The sequence below is a fragment of the Stigmatopora nigra genome, chromosome 8, assembly GCF_051989575.1.
Source record: "Stigmatopora nigra isolate UIUO_SnigA chromosome 8, RoL_Snig_1.1, whole genome shotgun sequence".
NCBI classification, from domain to species: Eukaryota; Metazoa; Chordata; class Actinopteri; order Syngnathiformes; family Syngnathidae; genus Stigmatopora; species Stigmatopora nigra.
Genome location: NC_135515.1, coordinates 9,498,261 through 9,519,045, shown reverse-complemented (window position 1 = coordinate 9,519,045; position 20,785 = coordinate 9,498,261). Strand labels below are relative to the sequence as shown.

At 39.3% G+C, this 20,785-nt stretch overlaps 1 protein-coding gene across 3 annotated transcripts in view; it reads left to right on the top strand.

The window, feature by feature from the left end:
* The first annotated feature begins 289 nt into the window (after positions 1-289).
* Positions 290-20,785, top strand: part of epha4l (eph receptor A4, like) — a 41,968-nt gene continuing 21,472 nt past the window's right edge. Inside the window, exons 1-4 of one of the 3 annotated variants that reach the window (XM_077722154.1) lie at positions 290-593; positions 1,813-1,880; positions 4,074-4,737; positions 10,066-10,458. In XM_077722154.1, coding sequence (XP_077578280.1) covers positions 497-593; positions 1,813-1,880; positions 4,074-4,737; positions 10,066-10,130 — 894 coding nt within the window. In that variant the 5' untranslated portion in view covers positions 290-496 and the 3' untranslated portion in view covers positions 10,131-10,458. Of the gene's footprint in view, positions 594-1,812; positions 1,881-4,073; positions 4,738-10,065; positions 10,459-18,645; positions 18,802-20,785 lie in introns of those variants that run through there. The other 2 variants (XM_077722153.1, XM_077722152.1) reach the window with 2 other exon arrangements.

The window sequence follows — 20,785 nt, the reverse complement described above, 5'->3', positions numbered from 1 at the left end:
ACTGTCAGCTTCAAAGTGAAATGCTTTGTTGACCACTGGGACAATACTCTGCACAGTTTATCCTTAAATGTCAGTCGGTGACCCACCGAATTTTATGATTGTGTGGGAAATGTCGCGTGGAAATGCCACCTCACTCCGTCTCCATCTCCTCTCTGCCAACTGGTGAAAAGAGAGTGACTGGGGGGCGTAAGTACGGATGGGGGCGAGCTGTTTGCGACCCCCCTCCTCATCTCATCCAGTTCCTATTTGGATTGACGGGGGGCGCAAGTCAGTGAAGACCCGCCTCCAGCCTTTGGTGCGCTCGTTGGTGTGTCCACGCTCGTGTCCGCGTTTCTCCCTTATTCCATTGGAGAAGCGGGTGAGGGAGGGTGAGAGAGAGTGAGAGAGAGAGAGTGAGAGAACGGGAGAACCGGAGAACCGGATCGGAGAAAGGAAGACTAGAAAACTAATAAAAGAAAGAATCAGAAGAGAGGGGGAAAACGGCACATTGACACAAATGGCACACATGGCGGAGATTTTGTTCACTCTTGCCTTCCTTGTTTCGGGGATTTCGACACTTGTTTCTCAGTCTCGGACATACCCGGCTAATGAAGGTAAGAGTCCCGCAGGGTTGAATTTTGCTTGAGAACTTGCGCTTGCTCGGATCACTGCAGAGAGTTTCATTGAGGAGAAATTCTTGATAACTTGCGCAGTGATTTTCTAGAGTAAAATGAGTACCACCAAAATAAGCTTATTTTAGGGATTTGCGATGGTTCGAGTCGGTGAGGATACTATATAAGAAATAGTGCGCGTTTGCTAAAATAATACGCATATTTCTCTTTTTTTAACAAGACGTATATTGACAGTTACACGGATTTATCCCAAGTATAACATGACCTATTTATTTTAGGCTTTGACCTCAATACCTTTGACTTTGCAGTTAGGTGCGTGTTTTGGTCATTGTGCGTAAAAAATATTGCCACTGAACAATTATCTGATTCGACAAATTGTGTTAGAATGTAAGGTGCACGCGCACGATGCATTGATAGATACATTGGGGATGAAAAAGAGAAGAATTCTGAAAGGTCCGCTGCCTCCCTGCACGGGTCCCGGGAGCCTTGCGTGGACTTTTAAAATGATAAATCTATGCATCACGCTCCAAACATTAAATGAAAAATAACATTAAATAAAAGAAGTTAATAAGATTATGGATTTTTTTCCACATTTCCCTTCGTACGGTTTAGTAGTCAAGCGCAACAAAGTAAATAAGTTAACATACGCATTGACAGAAATGTTTTTAGGATTTCCAAATTATTTAGATTTATGTTGGAAATAAATGTTGTTTTGTTTTTAGAATTTCATCATTGTTTAGATTAATGTTAGAAATAAATACACCTAAATCAGTTTGTCATTCTCATGAATGATTTACTGTTTTTGTTTTGTGTAAAATATGTTTTGGTCGGTGATTCAACCAGTTTATTACAAGCAAGCACTCAAAACGGAGAAATGGAGAACTGTTTTATTTTTTTTTAATGCTTAAATTTATATTTAAAATGGAAATATATTTTGGGAAAGATAATTACATTCAAAGAGTATGTATATATAATTGTGTACACATGTACAATATACTATGCAGCCTTTAAGTTATCATTATCTATTGTTAACTTTTATTAAAAAAAGAATACCCCCCCCCCCCTTAACCTTGCTTTAGTTCTATATCAGTTTGAATTCCCAAGTCAAGGCCAGAGTGTTTCCTTTCTCTACCCATGCCAAATCTGATGTGTATGACAAGACACAAAATGAATGCTTATTTCTCCTATTCCTGTTTTCTAGTCACGTTATTGGACTCCAGAGCTGCACAGGGAGAGCTTGGATGGGTCGCCAACCCAACAGAAGGAGGGGTAAGAACTGTGCCCTTGTTAGAAGTTTTTTTTTTACTCTTTTATTGACCAAAAAATGAGTCACTCCTGTTCATTAGAAAAAGGGTATTGAACTAGGCTACTGGAAATTATGAAGTGTTCAACATAATATGTGCCTCAAATTTTTAAGGTTTGTGTCGATCTTAGAATAAAGGCATTTTGTCTTGTATAATAGAAACTAAAATGATTAAAAACAGTTGTTTCACTTCCCAAGGCACTCAGGAACACCAGCTGTAGTTATCCCTTCAGACCCGGCTCCCTTTTTTCCTTGCTGCCCTTCTCTGTAATGGTCAGAGGGGCAATATGTGGGCGTCAGGTTTCCTGAATAGACGTTGAATTGAATCGCTCTTTTGTGGAGAAACTTTATATCCTTTTCTACCTGAAAGTAGAAGGAAAAAAGGGGGTTGGTTGATCTGGGATCCGAGCGACAGCGTCCTAAAGAACGAAGGAATACAGGAGAAAGCAGCATAAGGCACACTTTTCGCTATTTTATAAGGAGAATAAGCGTTGCTTTTCTAAAATATAGACATGGATAGGAAATTTTATGGAAGAAAATATAACTTGACAAAATAAAGTGGCATGAAAAGATAATATGGATAAAATATGGTGCATGAATAAAATTCAAACAGCACATTTCCCAATTATGGGACTACTAAAATTGATATTACATGTGCTTATCTGAACATTTTAATGTATATTCTCTTGCTGACTAGAATACGGTATAATCACTTGTCAGGTTTTAAGTGAAGGCTTTCATGTTTTCTGAAGATTAATTCAAATTAGTATATGTTATGTCATTTAATGAATATGAACCCAGGGGAAATGGAATTCCATATGGTGCAGCTGTTGCAGGCTCTGCTCAGAAGCTGTTTTCAATGAATTTGGCCGCTGCTCTGCTCATATTCCCATATTCCCCCACGGTACCCCCTTCCATTAGATCACAAATAAGTGATTGACAGTCCTAGCAGCTTTACCAAGCATGCAGACATCCTCTCATTATAGTTAATTGGTCTCCATACTCTATTGTTTCAATGTTGGGTGGAAAGGTGTGGCCTTATTTCAGTTCTTCTTCATTTCAAAATGTGCAGATAGTGGAATAGCCTGAAGATTTGAGAAATTATGGACATTTTCTGTGGTCATATACTCAGATATGTTTTGTATTAATGGTCCTGCAGCCACAAAATAGGTTGTTAATGGTTCAGCACCACAGAAATTCTTTAGGATTAGCTTGTTATTGTTTATCCCATTACTTGTGTTCTACTCTTGTTTGTCCCTCCTATCTTGCCGTTGTGCTCACACAGCTGAGCATCATTGTAGAATTAGTTCCTGTTTTCTCTATTTATTATGTCAATGGCTAGATTGTGTGCCTTATTTCCTCTGCCATGTGCCTTCGTTACCTCGTTCCTCGATTCGCCAGGTTTTCCCTAGTCAGGTTTGGTTTTGTGATTTGATTTCTAAGTCTTTATTATTTTCCAAGATCCTGTCAAAGTTACTAAAGTTTTGGTATGAGCACCACTTCCCTCATCCTTGCCTGCCTTGCGTCCTAATTCCTTGTATCCTTGCCTTGACGTCTTCCCAAAGACATAACAAAATTGGACAACAAAATGTTACACTGTTGGAAAGTTCATGCTGACAACAACAGTGAACACGTGTTTCTCTTTCCAACTTTCTGACACAAATTTTGATGTAAAACAGACATGCATCACTTTGATTCCAGATACCAGCCACATACATTTTTTATTGCGTGTGTTAGGAGTTATGAAGTGTATGAACATGCACATTTCCTCTCTCACAGTAGAGTAATTATTTATTATTATTCTTATGATTCTCACTGAGTATCTATTTGAACCTAACATGCCTGTTAGGTGCAATTCATAAAATATGCATAAAGTTTTGCCCACAATTAATAGTTGTACTGAGAGCGAAATATTGACTAATATCTCCAGTGTACTCTTTTGCAAGGTATATATATTTCTGGATACTGAGCAACGCATAGTCAAGTGCAAGGAATGCAAAATACATCCAATTAGTTGCACAGTATTTCAGTAATGTTTGTTAACTTTTTTATAAAAATAGACAAATTTCATGGAAGTTTTAATGAAAATAACTTAAGAGAAAATATTTGAATGTTTGAATGCCATCTTGTAACATTTATTGGTTGTGTGTTTTAACCAGTGGGAAGAGGTAAGCATTATGGATGAGAAGAACGTTCCCATCCGGACATACCAGGTGTGTAATGTTATGGAGCCAAACCAGAATAATTGGTTGCGCACGGACTGGATTCCTCGTGGCGGTGCTCAGCGAATCTACATCGAGATCAAGTTCACTCTCCGAGACTGCAACAGCCTTCCTGGGCTCATGGGAACGTGCAAGGAAACCTTCAATCTTCACTACTATGAGTCCAACAACGACAAAGAGCGATACATCCGTGAAAACCAGTTTGGCAAAATTGATACCATTGCCGCTGACGAGAGCTTTACTCAGGTGGACATTGGTGATCGCATCATGAAGCTTAACACAGAAGTGCGTGACGTTGGTGCTTTGACTCGGAAGGGCTTTTATTTGGCCTTTCAGGACGTGGGAGCATGCATTGCACTTGTGTCTGTTAGGGTCTTCTACAAAAAATGTCCTTTGGCAGTGAGGAACTTGGCCCAGTTTCCTGATACCATCACTGGGGCTGACACTTCCTCGCTTGTGGAAGTTCGTGGATCATGCGTGGATAATTCAGAGGAAAAAGAGATTCCAAAAATGTACTGTGGGGCTGACGGAGAATGGTTGGTGCCTATCGGAAACTGCCTGTGCAACCCTGGCTACGAGGAGCGAAATACAGACTGCCAAGGTAAGAAACTGAAACATCTAACATCCATTTAGCAATTAATCCACTTGTGCTCATATAGACATTTCATATATTATCTGCTTTCTCCCCACACTGACTTTGTTCTTAGGTTCCCTTGATCAAAACCGCTTCTTTGACTTGGCACTCTAACGGATATCTTTTGTCTCTTGAGTTCTCACGTTCTCGTCTCCTTTTCAGCGCTTGCTTGGGCAATGGATACAATAATGAGAGTAGATGAAGTAATTAGTGGACCTGCTGTGATGTGTAATGGGATTCGTCCCTTAAAAATTGGTGACTCTTAAGAGGAGGTAGGGAAGTACCTATGGAATATGTAGCAGAGTTCATTGTTTCGAGCAGGTTTGAAAAGATAGAAAATAAGCAAGCTTGAGATGGGGTTGAAAAAGTGATTTCTGGTTGTATTAGTCTTTTGAGGTCAATTAGTCCAGGCTGAACTTGCTGTTATGCTATAATGAGCTCTTTGATGGGGGTCAAAGGTCAGAGGAGGGATTCTCACCGGATTTTAACAAGAAGGGCAAAACTGCAAGCACGACACCAAAATATACACTAACTTTCCCACAGTCTTACGATTTCATTTGATTTCTGTTCATATAAAAAAATGTTGTGCATGTTTTTTAGTTAACGGGTTTCAATCATTATAGCTATGTTCACACTGCAGCCCGAATCTGATTCAACAACATGTATCAGATATTTCTCATGTTGTGAACAGTTCAGTTCAGATTATTTTCAAGTCAGATATTCTTACGTGGTATATATCGGATTGTTGTTACTTTCCTATGCTGCATGCAACTAATATGGCATAAAAAGGTGAAAAATCGTCATCTTTAGAGAAAACAGACAAGATGCAAATGAGAAATGGTATACAAAGTTGGATTTGCTATAGTACCATATGTGATACCATTGGGATAACAAGAAAGGTTGAGCCTTTGGCATTAAGCTCCAATACCTTGGCCTTCATCCCCCCGTAAGCCTGCACATGATAACTTTTTGAAATTGAATGAATTAATGCACTGGTTTCTTGTATTTGAGTAATATTGCGTTGCAGACAGTACAACAAACTTCAAGCCAAGACAAACTAATGCTGATTTTGTCACAAAAGTCTACTGGAACAGCAGGCACAACACCCACTAACTTGCTCAATAAGCAGAGGGCCTCAGCAGTGAGAGGTCATAGGCTGAGCATGGGTGATTAACAAGGGGGCAGACAACGACGCCTCTCCTTATTTATGGGAAGCCTTTATCTGGGACTAATTGCATGACAAACACGACTAGTGATTTAGTGGTAGAGCTAGCTGCTTGGGGAGCCCAGGAAAAGCCATCCAAGTGGTCACAGATGGTTCTGTGTGACTACATATGCTTGTGCTCACGTACAAAAACCAACTGATTTGAGTTGTCAGAAAAGCTGTGTTTCCACAGAGTGATGGATAGATGGAGAGGTGAAAAAGTAGACTTGTGCTGGTATTTAGTTACAGACTTTAAATGAAGGTGAAATAGCTTTTACTGGAATTTATTCAGTTCAAATCAAAATGAGAAACTCGGACCCCATCCCTAGCCCCACTTTGCTCACAGCCTCTAAATACAGTAAATCTCTTTAATTTCACTAGGAAAAAAAATACCATACACTCTAAAAGGCAATAAAGGATTTGGAAACCATGATCATATGAAGCATGTGGCCTCATTATATGGGTAATCTCTTTGCTGGCAGCATTGCTTTTCAAGCCAACATATCCATTAAAGCCAATATCTCTGCATTACTTTTAGTATATTTGAAGTAGCTTTGCCAATTTTTTGGACTCCTTATGTCAGACCAAGTGCATCTTTATGTTTTATTTAAGTAACCTAATATAGTTTGTATGCATTCTTCTTTGCAAGCGACAGAAAGGTTCAATAGGCATCACATGCATAGATTAGTTGTGTAATATATCACTAGAGCAACATTTCACTTCTATTTTACAGAAAGTTTGATATATGAAGGTTGTGAAATCAATTTAGATTGAACACCAACTTTATATTTGTGAGTGTTTGTTCTCAATCGTACTTCTGCTTTGTGTGTTCACCCGGATAATGTTAGTTCAGCTTCTGGTTCCCAGCACAGGATGAATGAGTTTTCCTCCATCTTTTTTTGTCGGCACTATCGGAGCCCAAATGTGGCTGGTGGTACTCATTTGTGTGTTGGGGTGTGCATGGGTGTGTGTGAGAGAGAGCGAGAGGGGGTAGTAGAGCATGTTGGGGTTGCATTCTCCACCCCTGGCAGAGGTCAAAGTTCATCCCTTCGTGCATCCATCTTAGCACTTTGTCTGACAGGGTTGCGGATTCACGATTGATTAAGACATCACGGTTTTGACAGCTGTGTAGAATGTGTGTCTGCATTTGCGGTGGGCCGAGGGTGTCGACTATAGACTAAAGCTAGAGGGGCAAGCAGGGCACCAAGGTCCAAAGGGCCCCTGATTAAAAAAGGAGAGGGCTCTGTATGTTTGCATTTGGGATCCCTTTCCCTCCTCTGTTGTGGAAAGCTTGGGGGTCAGGGTGGGCTCTCGCTCCTCATCTGGTGATGGGGTTCATACTTTCGGACGGATGTTGATGTGCTGATGGGGTGAGGGGAGATTAGTGGACTACATATGTCACTCTAGGCCCAGGGTAATTACAATTTGTCTCGTCAGGAGGAGAATGAATTGCTCTAGCAGCCATTTGGTTTCTTTACCACTCCATTCTTATGATTATATTCTATTTTGTTCATTTTTTAAAACAAATAAGGGGAATTTCTATGCTTATATTCAATCTATTTGTTCCATGTGTTTGTTGTGTACAAAGTGTACCCTTACCCTCGATTAACACATAGTATATACACTTGAGAGTTGTTGTACAAGTAATTTGGGAGTGTATAATAATGTAAATGCAAATATAAAAGTAAATTCCAGGAAGTTTTGTTGAAAATATGTTTGCTAATAAGAAGGGCATATTTTCACTCAAGACATCTGTTAAGAGGCTTAAGGATGGAGGTGCTGACTATACAGACTCTCTCCCTCCATGATGAAGGTGTTAAATATGCATTTGGGAGTATCAATCTAAATTCGCCTCAGAACTCTATTTCTTTTTGCTCCCTGGTGGCTGTATTCAAATAAACACCTCACCTCATCTATTTCCATCCCGTAATATTTATTCACACAAATTAACAATTGTGTCCTCCTTCTGTTTCCTGTTGCACCTTCTCTTTCTCGAGCATCGTTCCTTCCACACACTCTGTCCCAACTGTCCAGGTGATTAGCGTTTGTAAGATGGAAGTGGAAGCTGTATAATGTGATTGCCTTCATTGTTGGAGGAGAGACAAGACCATAGAACATCATTATCACCTGTCATTGTTTCCACAAACACAGTGTGGGAGCAAACTGTTAGATAATCCAAATGCCAGTCAAGTCATATTCAAATACTTATGCCTAAACTAACATCCACCCTTGCATATGTTAAAATGGCACATTGTATAATGTAGTCAACTACCCACATACTTGCAAATATGCACTGCGGACACACACATTAGTATGCGTTTGCACACCCGCAAACACACTGAGAGAAGGACGTGTACTCATCACTCACTCTGCCACCAGAGAGGCTCATTTTCTGCTGCTGAATAGACACAACGGATCAACTAAAAACGAGCAGGAAGTAACAACAGATGTTGAATGGAAGACAAAATGTTTTGCATATATGTTATTTTCCACTGCCGTGCAATTGCAGAAATAAATGTAATTGTAAAATTCATTTAAGTTATATACATGTATTCGACCCTCATGCACTTATATTTTCTTAACTAGTCAAGGGAGGAAGGGTGTCATAGGGTGGTGGTAATTCAACTATCATTAGCTGGGGTGCTGAAATGTTTTTCCTGCATGGGATGCTTCAGCATTTGTTTCCTTCACAGTTCTTGACACTCACCACCCTCTCTTTCTCCTAACGGTGCCCTGTTGAGGGCAGGAAGCCGTCAGTGATGGAGCGTGACCCGAGTTGATAGTTTTGTAGCTCCCGCAGTGCTTTCTATATAGCCTTGAATGTCCATATGCTGCCAACTATAAACCTATTATGCCACAAGTACATAAATTGATTTAAAACATGATTTAAAATAGCTGTTTGCAATGGAATTCATAAAGTGTATCTTCTAATCTTTTAAAACACATTGATGTACAGAGAGATCAATTCCAAAAGAAAGTGTGGCCATCACAGATGAGCAAAAGGTGATTGTTCAAACTTTAAAGGAATCGGGTCATTTGAAATAATCTGATTAAAAATTCAGTTCTATTCTCCCTAACTTTTAAATGAAAATTCAAGGGTATTTACCCTTGATAAATTGATTACTTGTAATAATATATTAATGTCTCAGGTAATTAGCAATGTGCGCACAATTAGTAGCTTACACACAGTAATACATTTCATATCAAACTGCTTTGAAACCCTGTGGTTTATAGTCCAGTGTGGGTATTTAATAGACCCTGTAATTTAGACAGTACTGTCCTAAAGTGCAACAACAGAGTAAAATGAAATATTTAATCACCTTAACTGGATTGATTAAACTTCTGGGAGTGTTTTTAAAGTAAACTTGTGAAATACAGATTGAAGATCTAATCATTCCCCAATAACAATTGACTGTCTTACTGTCATTCATTAGCATTGATGCTTGCATAATTTCCTGTCAGTCAACAGGACTAATTGGCAAAATATCATTTTTATGCTAAATAGTTGAGTCCACAAAGACTTATTAGCACATCAAAAATTTGACAACTTATATGATGGATGTTTTTACTCGAGCAGTAGCTCCGCATACAGTATGCTTGGGCAGGCTCAGAGGAGGTAGGAAACACGTCCAAATTTCACCCTCATTTCCTTTTCTCTCTCCCATCTTTTTTTGAAAAGCATCCTCTTTGAAGCTCATGATGGGAAGGGGGAGCGATTAAAGCAGTCAGCAAGCAAATTAGCATGTCAAAAGGCCCCGAATCAATACACCCGGCTGTACCATCACAACCCTGCAGTTCTTTCAATCCCCCTTCAATGCCGTTCCCCCATTCCTCCGGCTGTTTTCGTACTTCTCCCTCCATTTTATCCCGCACTTGTGCACACTCTCCTCCTTGCTCTCTTGCCCTTCTCTTTCTCTTTAGCTCACATTAAATTTCTCTTCCCCCTCCTCTGCTGAACCCTTTTCTCCCTAATTTGAAAGATGCCAAGCAAAGGTGGTGTTTATAAAGAGAGATGGACTGATGTATAGGCAGAGAAAGACGGACAGAGAGAAGTAAAAGTGGATCCTCTTCAATTTTTTTTTTTTTTTTAGAGAAAGGGCCTCTGCCCTCGTCTTTTTCGACAGGAGGAAGACAAGTCCAGGGAAAGCTGAGATGATGGAGGGAATTCTAGGGAGAAGATAGCTATTGAGACAAAGGGCAACAAAAATACAAAGGGCAAGTGAAGTGGAAAGTGATATACTTGAGTCTAACGACTGCACTTTTTTTGGTTCACTGTTACACCTGCTTTACCTGTTGTCGCCGTCAACATGTTACTTGAAGCTACTCTGTCCAATTGTTCAAATTTCAGCTCACACTGCATGAGTAAATCAATTTGGACAGAGAGTCAAAGCTAACGATTGACCAACGGAGAGCCATGACTTGAATGCTTACACTGTGCATTTGGGTCACTGCTGTTCTACTTTACTATTGCCTTCAGAGTAGTGGTCTCAAACCGATCCTGCAAAAGGCCGGAGTGGCTCCTGGCTTTTGTTCAAACCAATCCAGTGACAACACTTGAGCCAATGAGGTGTCTTCTAAAATAAGTAGCACCCAACTGCAATCAACTGATTTAATGAAAACCTGCAAGCACTCTGGCCACTTTTAAGGTTTGAGACCCCTGCTTTAGAGCATTATAACCTGTCACTTATATTGAAACAGCGTGAAAATAATGCATTTTAGTACAGTTATACATTATAATGAAAAGGAATTAATAAATTTGCGATTGAACTGATAACACCTGCCGTAAAAAGCTGTGTGCATCCACTTATCAAAAAGCTTGTGATGGCATAGAAGCCATAAGGTGATTGGTTATTATTGTTTACATTCAAAGTAGCAGGCATATCTCAAGATATAACATGAACTTCTACTAGTGTCGCAGCCGCACTGGGATCTGAGGCGGGAGACAAAGCAGCCCAGCAGCTCATCAGACGCATGGCCAAGTTTCACTCAGAGTCTGACAATAGGAGGGTGATTGCGAACACCTTGAAAATATTACATCACTCACTATTTCTTTCTTTGACTGATTTCTATCTTAAGCTCTCGCCATCCTGCCACGGTGATAAAGGTGGTCTTCGCTACTCTTCTGTTGTCATTCGTTTCTCTCCTGGGGCAAGATTCAGTGACCAAATCAAAGGCTGCTCTGTAGCAATCAGTTAGGTCTTATGACAAAAAAAAACTTGCTATAAAGGGCTACTCTGTAATCTGATGGGCTCTGGCACAGGACGTGGGATCCATTTTAATGAACTCGGACCCCATTTATAATCATGGAAGTGGTTGAAAATGGTCCATTGGTTAATTATACAAGGATTTGAATGCTAGACCGTTTTAAGATGCATTTCATAACCCCATGTAATCCCCCTTGTGATATCAGATGGCAAAATGCATGGGCATACTGGTCCTTTAACCTTTTAATCAGGTAAAGTAGATTTATTTTGTAATGACAAACATTTCAAATGGATTCCCATCTCTCACTAGCCAGGTGAGGCAGTATCCAATTCTATGTTTTTACCAAGCCAATCAGTGAAGATGCCTATACTAGTTATATAAAAATGACTAATCACCATATAACCAATTTTGCTGCAACTATAATTAATTATGCAAACTTTGATATAATTTTCTACCAGTGTTATTCAGCACTCCGTAACGAGCGAAACATTTTATGGTTAAATAAGCCGCTAACACCATGCACACTTCATGTAACATAGTACGTATATTTGTCTATGTAACATGGAAAACAGTTTTTCTCCCTAATCGTGACCACTAATCCCTCAATTATCCTTCCCCGGGGAAACTGATTGAATGACTGTTAAAAAAAGTATGAGTGTTTACTCTCCATGTACAATATACCAAGAAATACATACTATCCATACTAGACATTTATTTACTAGTAATAAATATGCATCAACCATTAACTTTTCTTTACAAGCTCGCTATAGAAAACCTGAACATGCAATATGGCAATGTGGAAGGCTTTCATCACTGGGGGTCCAAAGCTGCAGATCAGTGGCCAAAGGAAGAGGTGTGTCCATGTGGGGACACGTCTCCGGGATTAGAAACCATGATCCCTTCTGAGCCTCAGTGAGCTGTCAAATACTGCTGGAAGGGGAAGAGGAAAGCCACAATCCCTCATAGACTATGTAGTGTATAAGGAAGAAGGATAAGGAAAAAGGAAAAACTGATTGTGGTTGAGCATTAAAGAAAAAGAAAATGGATGTGAATACAAAAGTTGCATACAGATGTAGCCAAGCGGAAACAAAAATGTGTGCGATGGAGGAAGTCTGGCTAAGACAATGATGAATGGATTTGTGTCTAGTTGGCCTTGATAAATGGTGCGAGATGTGAAAGGTGAAGTGGGGGGGATATGGCTATTGATGGTGATTGCTTTCTGAACAAGCCTGCTGTAGTTGGGTCATGACCTGGGGTAACTGCGGACAATATTACTGTCACTACTGCTACCTGTACCTTAAAGTATATGTAGCATATGTTACATCTTATACAAAGTATTCTTATATCAATATTTTCTGAGCAATTTAACCACAAGTTTTATGTTTTGAGTTAACATCAGAAATACTTCCACTCCCATGCACGTATGCTAATCACTGCAGTCATGTTACAAAATCCATCCTGACACTTCAATGTTTTAGGTGGAAGAGAAAGATGGGCGGGCTGACTTCAAGAGAAGTCAAAGGTTAAAGCACTGACAGTGAATATTCATGTGGGTTGTCATAAACTTTTGATGAACTAGTGATCCAGAACAGTTTTTATGTACAATATGGAACACACACAAACACGCAAATGTGAATACGTGGAGACAAACACATCACAGTCACAATGGATTGCTAAGTGCATACACACACACATACACACACCCACACACACAATAGAAGGTGTTTTGAATCCCCAGACAGGCTGTCGTCTGGGTAGCTCCACAAAGATTACCTAGACAAGTATAAAAATTCACATTTTTCAGCTATAGATTTTACTTGTGATTACATCAGAGACATTGATGTTATTCATCTTTGCTCTCAGATAAAACACACACTCAATGTTTTGTTACGTTTTTCATCTTCCAGGTTTTTTATGTGGCATAATTGTATGATTTTATTCTATAGATTTTGCAGTTGCTACTTTCAAATTCACATTCTACCCGCTCTAACTGATACTTGTAATATTCTGATGTTGTTGATCTTTTAATTTGTTTTGAGTTTAATTAATTATCGATAAATATGGCAAGCAATTCTTTTTCTGAAAAGCTAATACTGGTCAAAAGTAGGTCACAGAATGAACATGTGGGACACATTATTGTACAGTAGGTCACATGAATCAATCATGTACCCATGATGGCCACACAGCAAGGGATAGTTAAAGTAGAAATAAAACTAATCAAAAGTTTGGACAATTGAGACTGTCCATCTACTGATCTTGTCTTTCTGATCTACAACACCCCACCCCACAGATGAGCATATACATATATGAGCATATTTAATCTAAACACAACAGAATCGTGTAACACTTATGTTCAGTTGGTCTTTTTACTCATGCAGGATGCATGCATTTACAGATTGACCAATCTAGATTTGTTTTATTATATAACATTTTAATTAGATATAATTACAATGTAGCCTCACGCAGTAGCCTTGTTAGTTGTGTCAAGTTTATTTAAGGGTCAAAATAAAACCATCCCATCGGTGAAGTCATTGTATTGAGGAGTATAGTTTTTTTTTTTTTGTAGTACAGCTCAACATGTGGCTTCTATTTGTTTACATATGAGGCCCCTTTGAAATGAGCTTTCTATCACTTCCTCTTTCCTTTACCTATTCTTAGTGTGTGATTGTCCATGTTCTAACACATCTTCCCTTTTCCTGGCCCATTATCCTTGACATGCTGTGAGGAGAGCATTTTGGTCGTCTCCATTGTTTGGTGGTCTGTCACAAAATATCTGTCCCCAAGCGTAACCATATTTGCAAACTCATCTACCTCTAACTTCTCTACTTTGTTTGTTTTTGATGAATTAAGATGAACCTTGTTTCATTGTAAACATTGCCAGGAAACCATTTACTTCAGATGCCTAATCAAACACAAATGCACATGTGCAGTCGTCTTTAACTCCCTGGAGCTCTTTTTTGTATGAAGAATTTGATGATAATGTGCCCTCCACTGCTGCTGCTGCGCTCGAATCATTGGTTTTACTGTAGGTGGCCTCCACACTCTCTGGTTATATGAAGTTGTGTAGACACTGTGTCAACACTATTACGCACATGGTCTTATCTTTCACTTGAGTTATAGTCTCTGAGTCATCAGCAGTTCATAAGACGTTTTTCTATAGTTGGCATTCAGCTTTTGGTGATATCCCCTGGAAGATTTACATGGAAGCAAATGTAAAAAATCAAAAAATAATGCTTCTGTTGAAGTGCTTTGAAAGAAGACAAATGTTATCCCTTTCTTCATTCATGTGTTGCTTTTTCTGTTTGTCACTCACGTAAACTTTTATGACCCTGCCTCAGATTTTAGGGTGCGGTCTCTCATGACCATTCTAAAAGAGGTTGGGTCGAATATTTCAGATTTTATGATAAGACTACTGTGCTCGTAATCTTTCTTAGGGCCAGGCTATAAAAAGTTCAGAAGGAAGTAATAAGTTATGGTCTACGTGTCAATACAAAGGTGGAGTTTTTGGTACACAGGAAGTGTTTTAAACAATATGTATTTGTATTTATATAAAAATAAGCATAACAATAGGAATTGGGTCACAGAGGAATTCAGAATTAAATGAAAATAAAATGGAGATTGATGAAGAAATGTTATGTCCACGAAGTACATGCTTCAAGTCAAAGATAACATAGAATCATCTACTTTTTGTTATTTTTATTCATATGCGCTCAATGGCTTCCGGGACTTTCATTAAAGCAGACTTTTTAATCAATCTTCTGAGTTGAACTGATCCTGCTGCAAACTCATTTAATAAAAATAAAATAAATCTAGGCACTAGTTGCTCATAGTGATGCTGACCACAATCAGCAAATTTGCAATAAACAGATACAAATATTGAAGTTGCCAACCTTACTGGGTATGTTGTGGTTGACCTTAGTTAGGGCTGATATTAATATCATCTACATTAATGACTCATTAATTTTGTATTTTAAGACGGCACGACTAATGGCAGGCATTTTCCGCCACTGGGTCAAGGTTAAGACGTGATGTAGAAACTATCATCAATCACGGTGATCAGTTTCGGTGACCGTGTGTCCCTCATTCATCACACTGATAGGTTTCGCTGGCCGTGTGGCTGCAAGTCGCTGTCAGGGCCGAGGCAATTAATAACCCCTAGTGACAGAATTAATGAGTTAACCTGCTCCACTGTCCTGCTGTTCCTGTGACGGATGCTAATACTCAGCAGCTAGTCATCCACACTAATCCCCGCTACCAACCAGCGGCTCGGGTCTATGGGTGTGATTGTTGTATGTCATCCATCTGTGTCGAAATAGACAGCACCTCGTTCAAAGATTTAGGAGAGTTTATTGAACCCAGACAGGAATTGCCATCAAAGGATAAACGGAAAGGAATCTCACCTGCTATAGACCTTTAGAAAAATTAATAGATGAGTTGCAAAGACAAAGATGGATATAGCATAAACAAGGCTTGAATGGAAAGTGGTGACTTCTCAAAAGGAGAGAACCAGTTTGCCCTCGGGTCTTGAAAGATGATCGTTCCACTTTTTTTCCTTTTTTTTTCTCTGAAAGAACAGCTTTGTATTTAGATGCTTCTGCCCTTATGCCTCTCTGAAGAACACTCACTGTCGGTTATGGCCTCCAAAAATAATGTGAACAGGTCTTCAACACCCTACAGAGATATCACAGTCATGAAAAAAGGAATGAAAACACAGCAGTTCAACTTACTATTCTTTTTCTCAACTCTGGTTTTAGTATGCCATGTGCTAGGTGTTAAATTCCAGAGTTCTTTTGTTGTATACTCTTGATCTCTACTGTATCCAGGACTTTGTTGTGTGGGCAGGAGAAAAGTTTAACTCTAATTTGCATGCAGGTCAGTCTTCGTGGGTTCCAATGGATGATTGTGTAGGTTGACGTCTTATTTGGAATGCATCACTGTTCAAAGCCTCATGTGTAGGCTGCCGCCACAAAGGAAAACTAGCTGGGTTATAATTGACTTGCTTGTCGATTCCTATCAACGTCTTCTTCTGTGTCTTTCATGTCCATGTGCTCTTGTCATGATATTTTTTTTCTTCTTGTGCATTGCGACTAATTAGCAGTGGAGAAATGGACACAACTTATTATTGAGTACCACAAACAGTGGCTGGCTCCCTTTCTCCCTTTATCTTACAAACAACTGGAATGTGGATGTGGTGGGAGAATGCATGACAAAAGAGAAAAGATGAAGACTGAAAAGGCTTCTAGGGTAGAAAGGGGGAAGAATGTGATGTCCCACACTATGAGGGATTCCATCTTTGCTTTTTCAGAATAGAATAAGTCGCAAGCCTTTTGTCCGCCTTTGATCTCTGAGCTTAGGGATTTGGTACCTTACAAACCGTCTCTATCTAAAAGGAGCCCTGTAGAGAAAATGCCTCAATATATTGTGAAAGTCAGACAATGACTTTGCAAAATGGTTTTATTAAAAACAAAATGTGTTTTGGATTTTCACAGGCAATGTGCTTGACCCAATCTTATGAAAAGTAAAAAATAAATAAATACAAGAGTGTTGTTGAAAGTTTTTATTTTTGCATGTGCATAGGTTGGCCATGTTGATCTGGACAGTAATAAATCCATTGGCTCTTAAGGGAGATTCCTCCCTAAAGCTGCGGTTTCCAAGACCACCCACTGCTTTAGTTCTCTTTCCTCACACACGTTCCCTCTCTTAATAGGAAGCAAATTTTTACCTTGGACATCAACATCGTTGCTCTTTCCACTGTTCTTTCCTGTAGGGCAGCCACTGCTGTAAACATACCCACATATGTTGACATCCCATTTTTAAACATGTTTAAAAATATCCAGGATTTTAAAACCATGGCAATCCAGTCCAAGTCAAATGGCAAACAGATTTTAAAGTTTGGCAAATAATTCCCAAATAGCCAGCCGGGAGTCAAGGATCAGCCTGGAACAGATTAATAACTGAAGAGCAAAAAACTAATCAACCGTGCACAGTTTGAGGTATCCTGTCTTAAAACTGTCTTTTTAAGCGACTCAAACCTGAAGTCTGTGAAGCATGGGACTCAATTAACTCGTTCTTGAGCTTTTAGCTGAGAGCCACCATTTCAAACAGCTGCTTGACCCAACTCGAAACTCAAGACACTTTTCTGCTCAGTGCACATTTACAAACTTTGAAAGCTGCAATGGCTTTTGTCACCTGAACTGTCCGCAACCCCTGGTATAACCAACAATTCCAAAGGCTCGTTATAGCTCCTTTAGTGTCGATCTTGGGCGTTAAAATAGATAACAAAAAAGTACCTCATGCCTAATCCCTCCTCTTTTTTTTGCAACTATGAAGAAAAGCAATACAAGCTTCACGCACCCCTGCAGCCCACAATCAAAGAAACTTTTTGCTCAACTCTAGCAGGGATTTACCCCCAATGAACTGTGTGGGAGTGGGCAAAGAATAGCTCAGCAGGTAGTACCTAACCCACCTCACCATCCTACGCTAATCCAGTAGTTGAAGAGAAGAACCAGCCCAATAGAGACTTTATTGCGCTCTCAAGAGAGGGTCTTTCCACAATTTTTGTTGTGTTAGTAGATGTAGTGTTCTAGTTCTATTTACTAGACATTTGTTATTGATAGAATTTTGTGGAGGGGTAGAGGAAGGGTTAAAGCGAACTTCTTTCCAATGGTGTAGATCCCAATGTAGATTTAGGGCAGCAGTGACTCACTCAGTAAGTACTTGGTTTAGCTCCACAGGCACACAAATCAAATCTTACTGTACTTAAAAAGGACATTTCAATTAGGTATTGAAGAAATTCTAGTCAACAAACCAGCCCAAATTACATGTACATACAATTTCTTAAATCCAAACCAGTAATCTTCTCTCAATACTCTCCGTTGCACATGGCAGCCTCCTGGATCGACAGGTTATTTGGTCCTATCGCTGTTGTGACTGTTTCTGCTGCACCTTTCAGAGAATTGTTCCTTTGTCCGCTGACTCTGGTGCAGCACTCCGGGTGAAATATAAGATCAGTTCACTCCTCCGGCCATCATACAAACTAAAAGACGATAGTGAACTCCTTGAAAGAAGAGCCTCCCACAATCAAAATGTCATTCAAAAGAAAGGACTGCACTGTCGCCAAATGGAGTGATACTTAACTAATCATGTGTGGTGCCTGATATATGAAAGCTGCCCAAGAATTGACAATTAGACATCATTGTCTTTTAATTTCTTGGTATATCTGCTAAAAAATGACTTCATAGCTACAAAACTATACAGTATGGCGTCAAAGGAAATGTATTTGCAACTGTTGCTCTGAAACATTTTGTCTTTTATTCTTACTTTGCTGATCTACTGTGTTGAATTGCATGGCTCAACTTCCATGTTATATTTATCTGTGAAGTTTTTGATTCTGTTTGACTAGATGTAAAACGACTACACATCATTCATAATATTTAACCATATACATTTTGTTCTTTCTTTTACAGCTTGTAAAATTGGTTACTATCGTGCTCTGGCCACTGAGGGGGCCTGTTCCAAGTGCCCACTCCATAGCTATTCTGTCAGGGAGGGCTCCACGTCCTGTGCCTGCGACAAGGGATATTTCCGTTCTGAAACAGACCCAGCATCCATGCCATGCACTCGTAAGTACAAATAATACATCCTTGTTGATTAAAGCATGCAAGATGTTGACCTAAATTATGAGATTAATGCTGTGGATATAAAGTTACACCGACAAGAATGCCTACTGTTGTTTGCAAACTATTCAATGCAATGTTAACCTGGTCCAGCCAATGACACATTGATGTTTCTGCATTAAAAAATATTCTGTCAGTCAAAGTATTCTATATCCCAATTGGGTACAGGCAGATACATTCCAGTGTTATTTTTCCACAGTTATTACAGGAGATAAGCCTTAGAGAGAGAGAGAGACAAACCAAGAACAAAGTAAAATAGATCCCTTTCTCCCTGTACGGTTCTTCATTTTTCTTGAAAAGGCAGCATGAGTCAGTTTTTGTTTTATTTCATGCCAAGCACACAATGATTGGCCTAATGTATATCACTGTAAATCATAAATTCTACTGATAGTCTTTTCTTTTGAGAGTTCTTTTCCCCACTGGCTCATGGCATGTGGGGTTCATATTGATAGAAAAGTACATGAAAAAAAAGTATCAACCCACAAAACAAATGACCTCTTTCCCTTGCTGTACAGGAAATAACAGCAATTTTACTTCAATGTGACAGATGTTTATGTGTAACTGAGTGCATATGTGTCATAAAACAATTTCTACCAACCAAAACATCTGTTAAGATGCTTTGCTCATAGCCGACTCAACATTAAGCCTTAACAACCTGTCAAGTTCCTGTGGATTCATCAGTCAGCTCAGCACTTTATTGGATCAGACAAAAGGCAGATTCCTATACTTTCCGAGCCAAAAAATGAAAATTAAAAAAATCACAATGCTTAAATTCTTGTCTGAATTGTAAAATCATATTTTGGGTCAAGGTAAATATCTATTCATATGTACGACTTATTACTTAAATGGTTTTTATATAAATGTACATTTTATAATGTTATACCTCAAAATGATTAAATGAATTCCGCAAATCTTTCAAAGCCAAATAAATGGCCTAGATTACTTTTAGCTTTACATTTGGCTGAGATCATCCCTATTGTCCTGTTAGTCAGTGTGGCTTTCTACTTTGGCTGCTGCGAGCAACAGCTGCCACGGCTAATTACTTGGATGCTTTTATTGGACCTAACAGCACAATCTTTGGTGTTCCAAACTGCATCCGACCTTTGCCCTCTGTTTCATTGGGTACTAGCCATTTGATCTTTGAACTAGCCATCCACCGTTTGTCTTCTGATCCGTTCCTCGTGCACTTGGGTGTTGCTTTTTAGCCCAATGGTTGGGCAGTGTAATTGCAGCTGTCACTCAAACTCTTCTCTACATCCGACAATTTGCCGCTTTCCTCTCAACGGTCACTCAGAATGATCTTTTTCCCCTACTATTGCTCTAACTGGGAAAACAAATGGACTGAGGATCTGTCAACCCAAAATGATGACACTGAATAGAGGAATATATTTTTTAATTAATTGCATTGCTGATATTTTAACATTTAACATTTTAGTACTGGCAGCAAATTAAATGACATTTTGTAATTCTTCTATATTGTTACTCCCAAGACATCCCTTTCTTGATAACCATTTGAAATGTAACAAGACAATACATTTGCCTTTCTTACATTAGTCTCCTCTCCAAAATAAACATTAAGTTGCTGTTGAGAAAAAAAACAGTTGTAGCAATGCTTAGAGTACATAGAAATGTACATAAAACTACACATATGACCGTCACAGGGCAGCAGTGAAGGCCGTAGACACTCAAGAGAGTTGGTTGTTCTGATGCCTGCTGGTTACAATGATTGGCGTTGTACAATTCAGAGTTTCTTTTGGCCCTTGATGTATTTCTCAGATTTTTCCTAGTTTTCTTACCGGTAGTTTGGCTTAAAAGAATGGAGTTGAATGGAGAATCCCCAAGGGGGGGAATTAAATACATGCCGGATAGGTTGCAGTAGTGGACTCTCGGCTCAATTTTACCCACACACTACCTTGGACCTGCATGACAC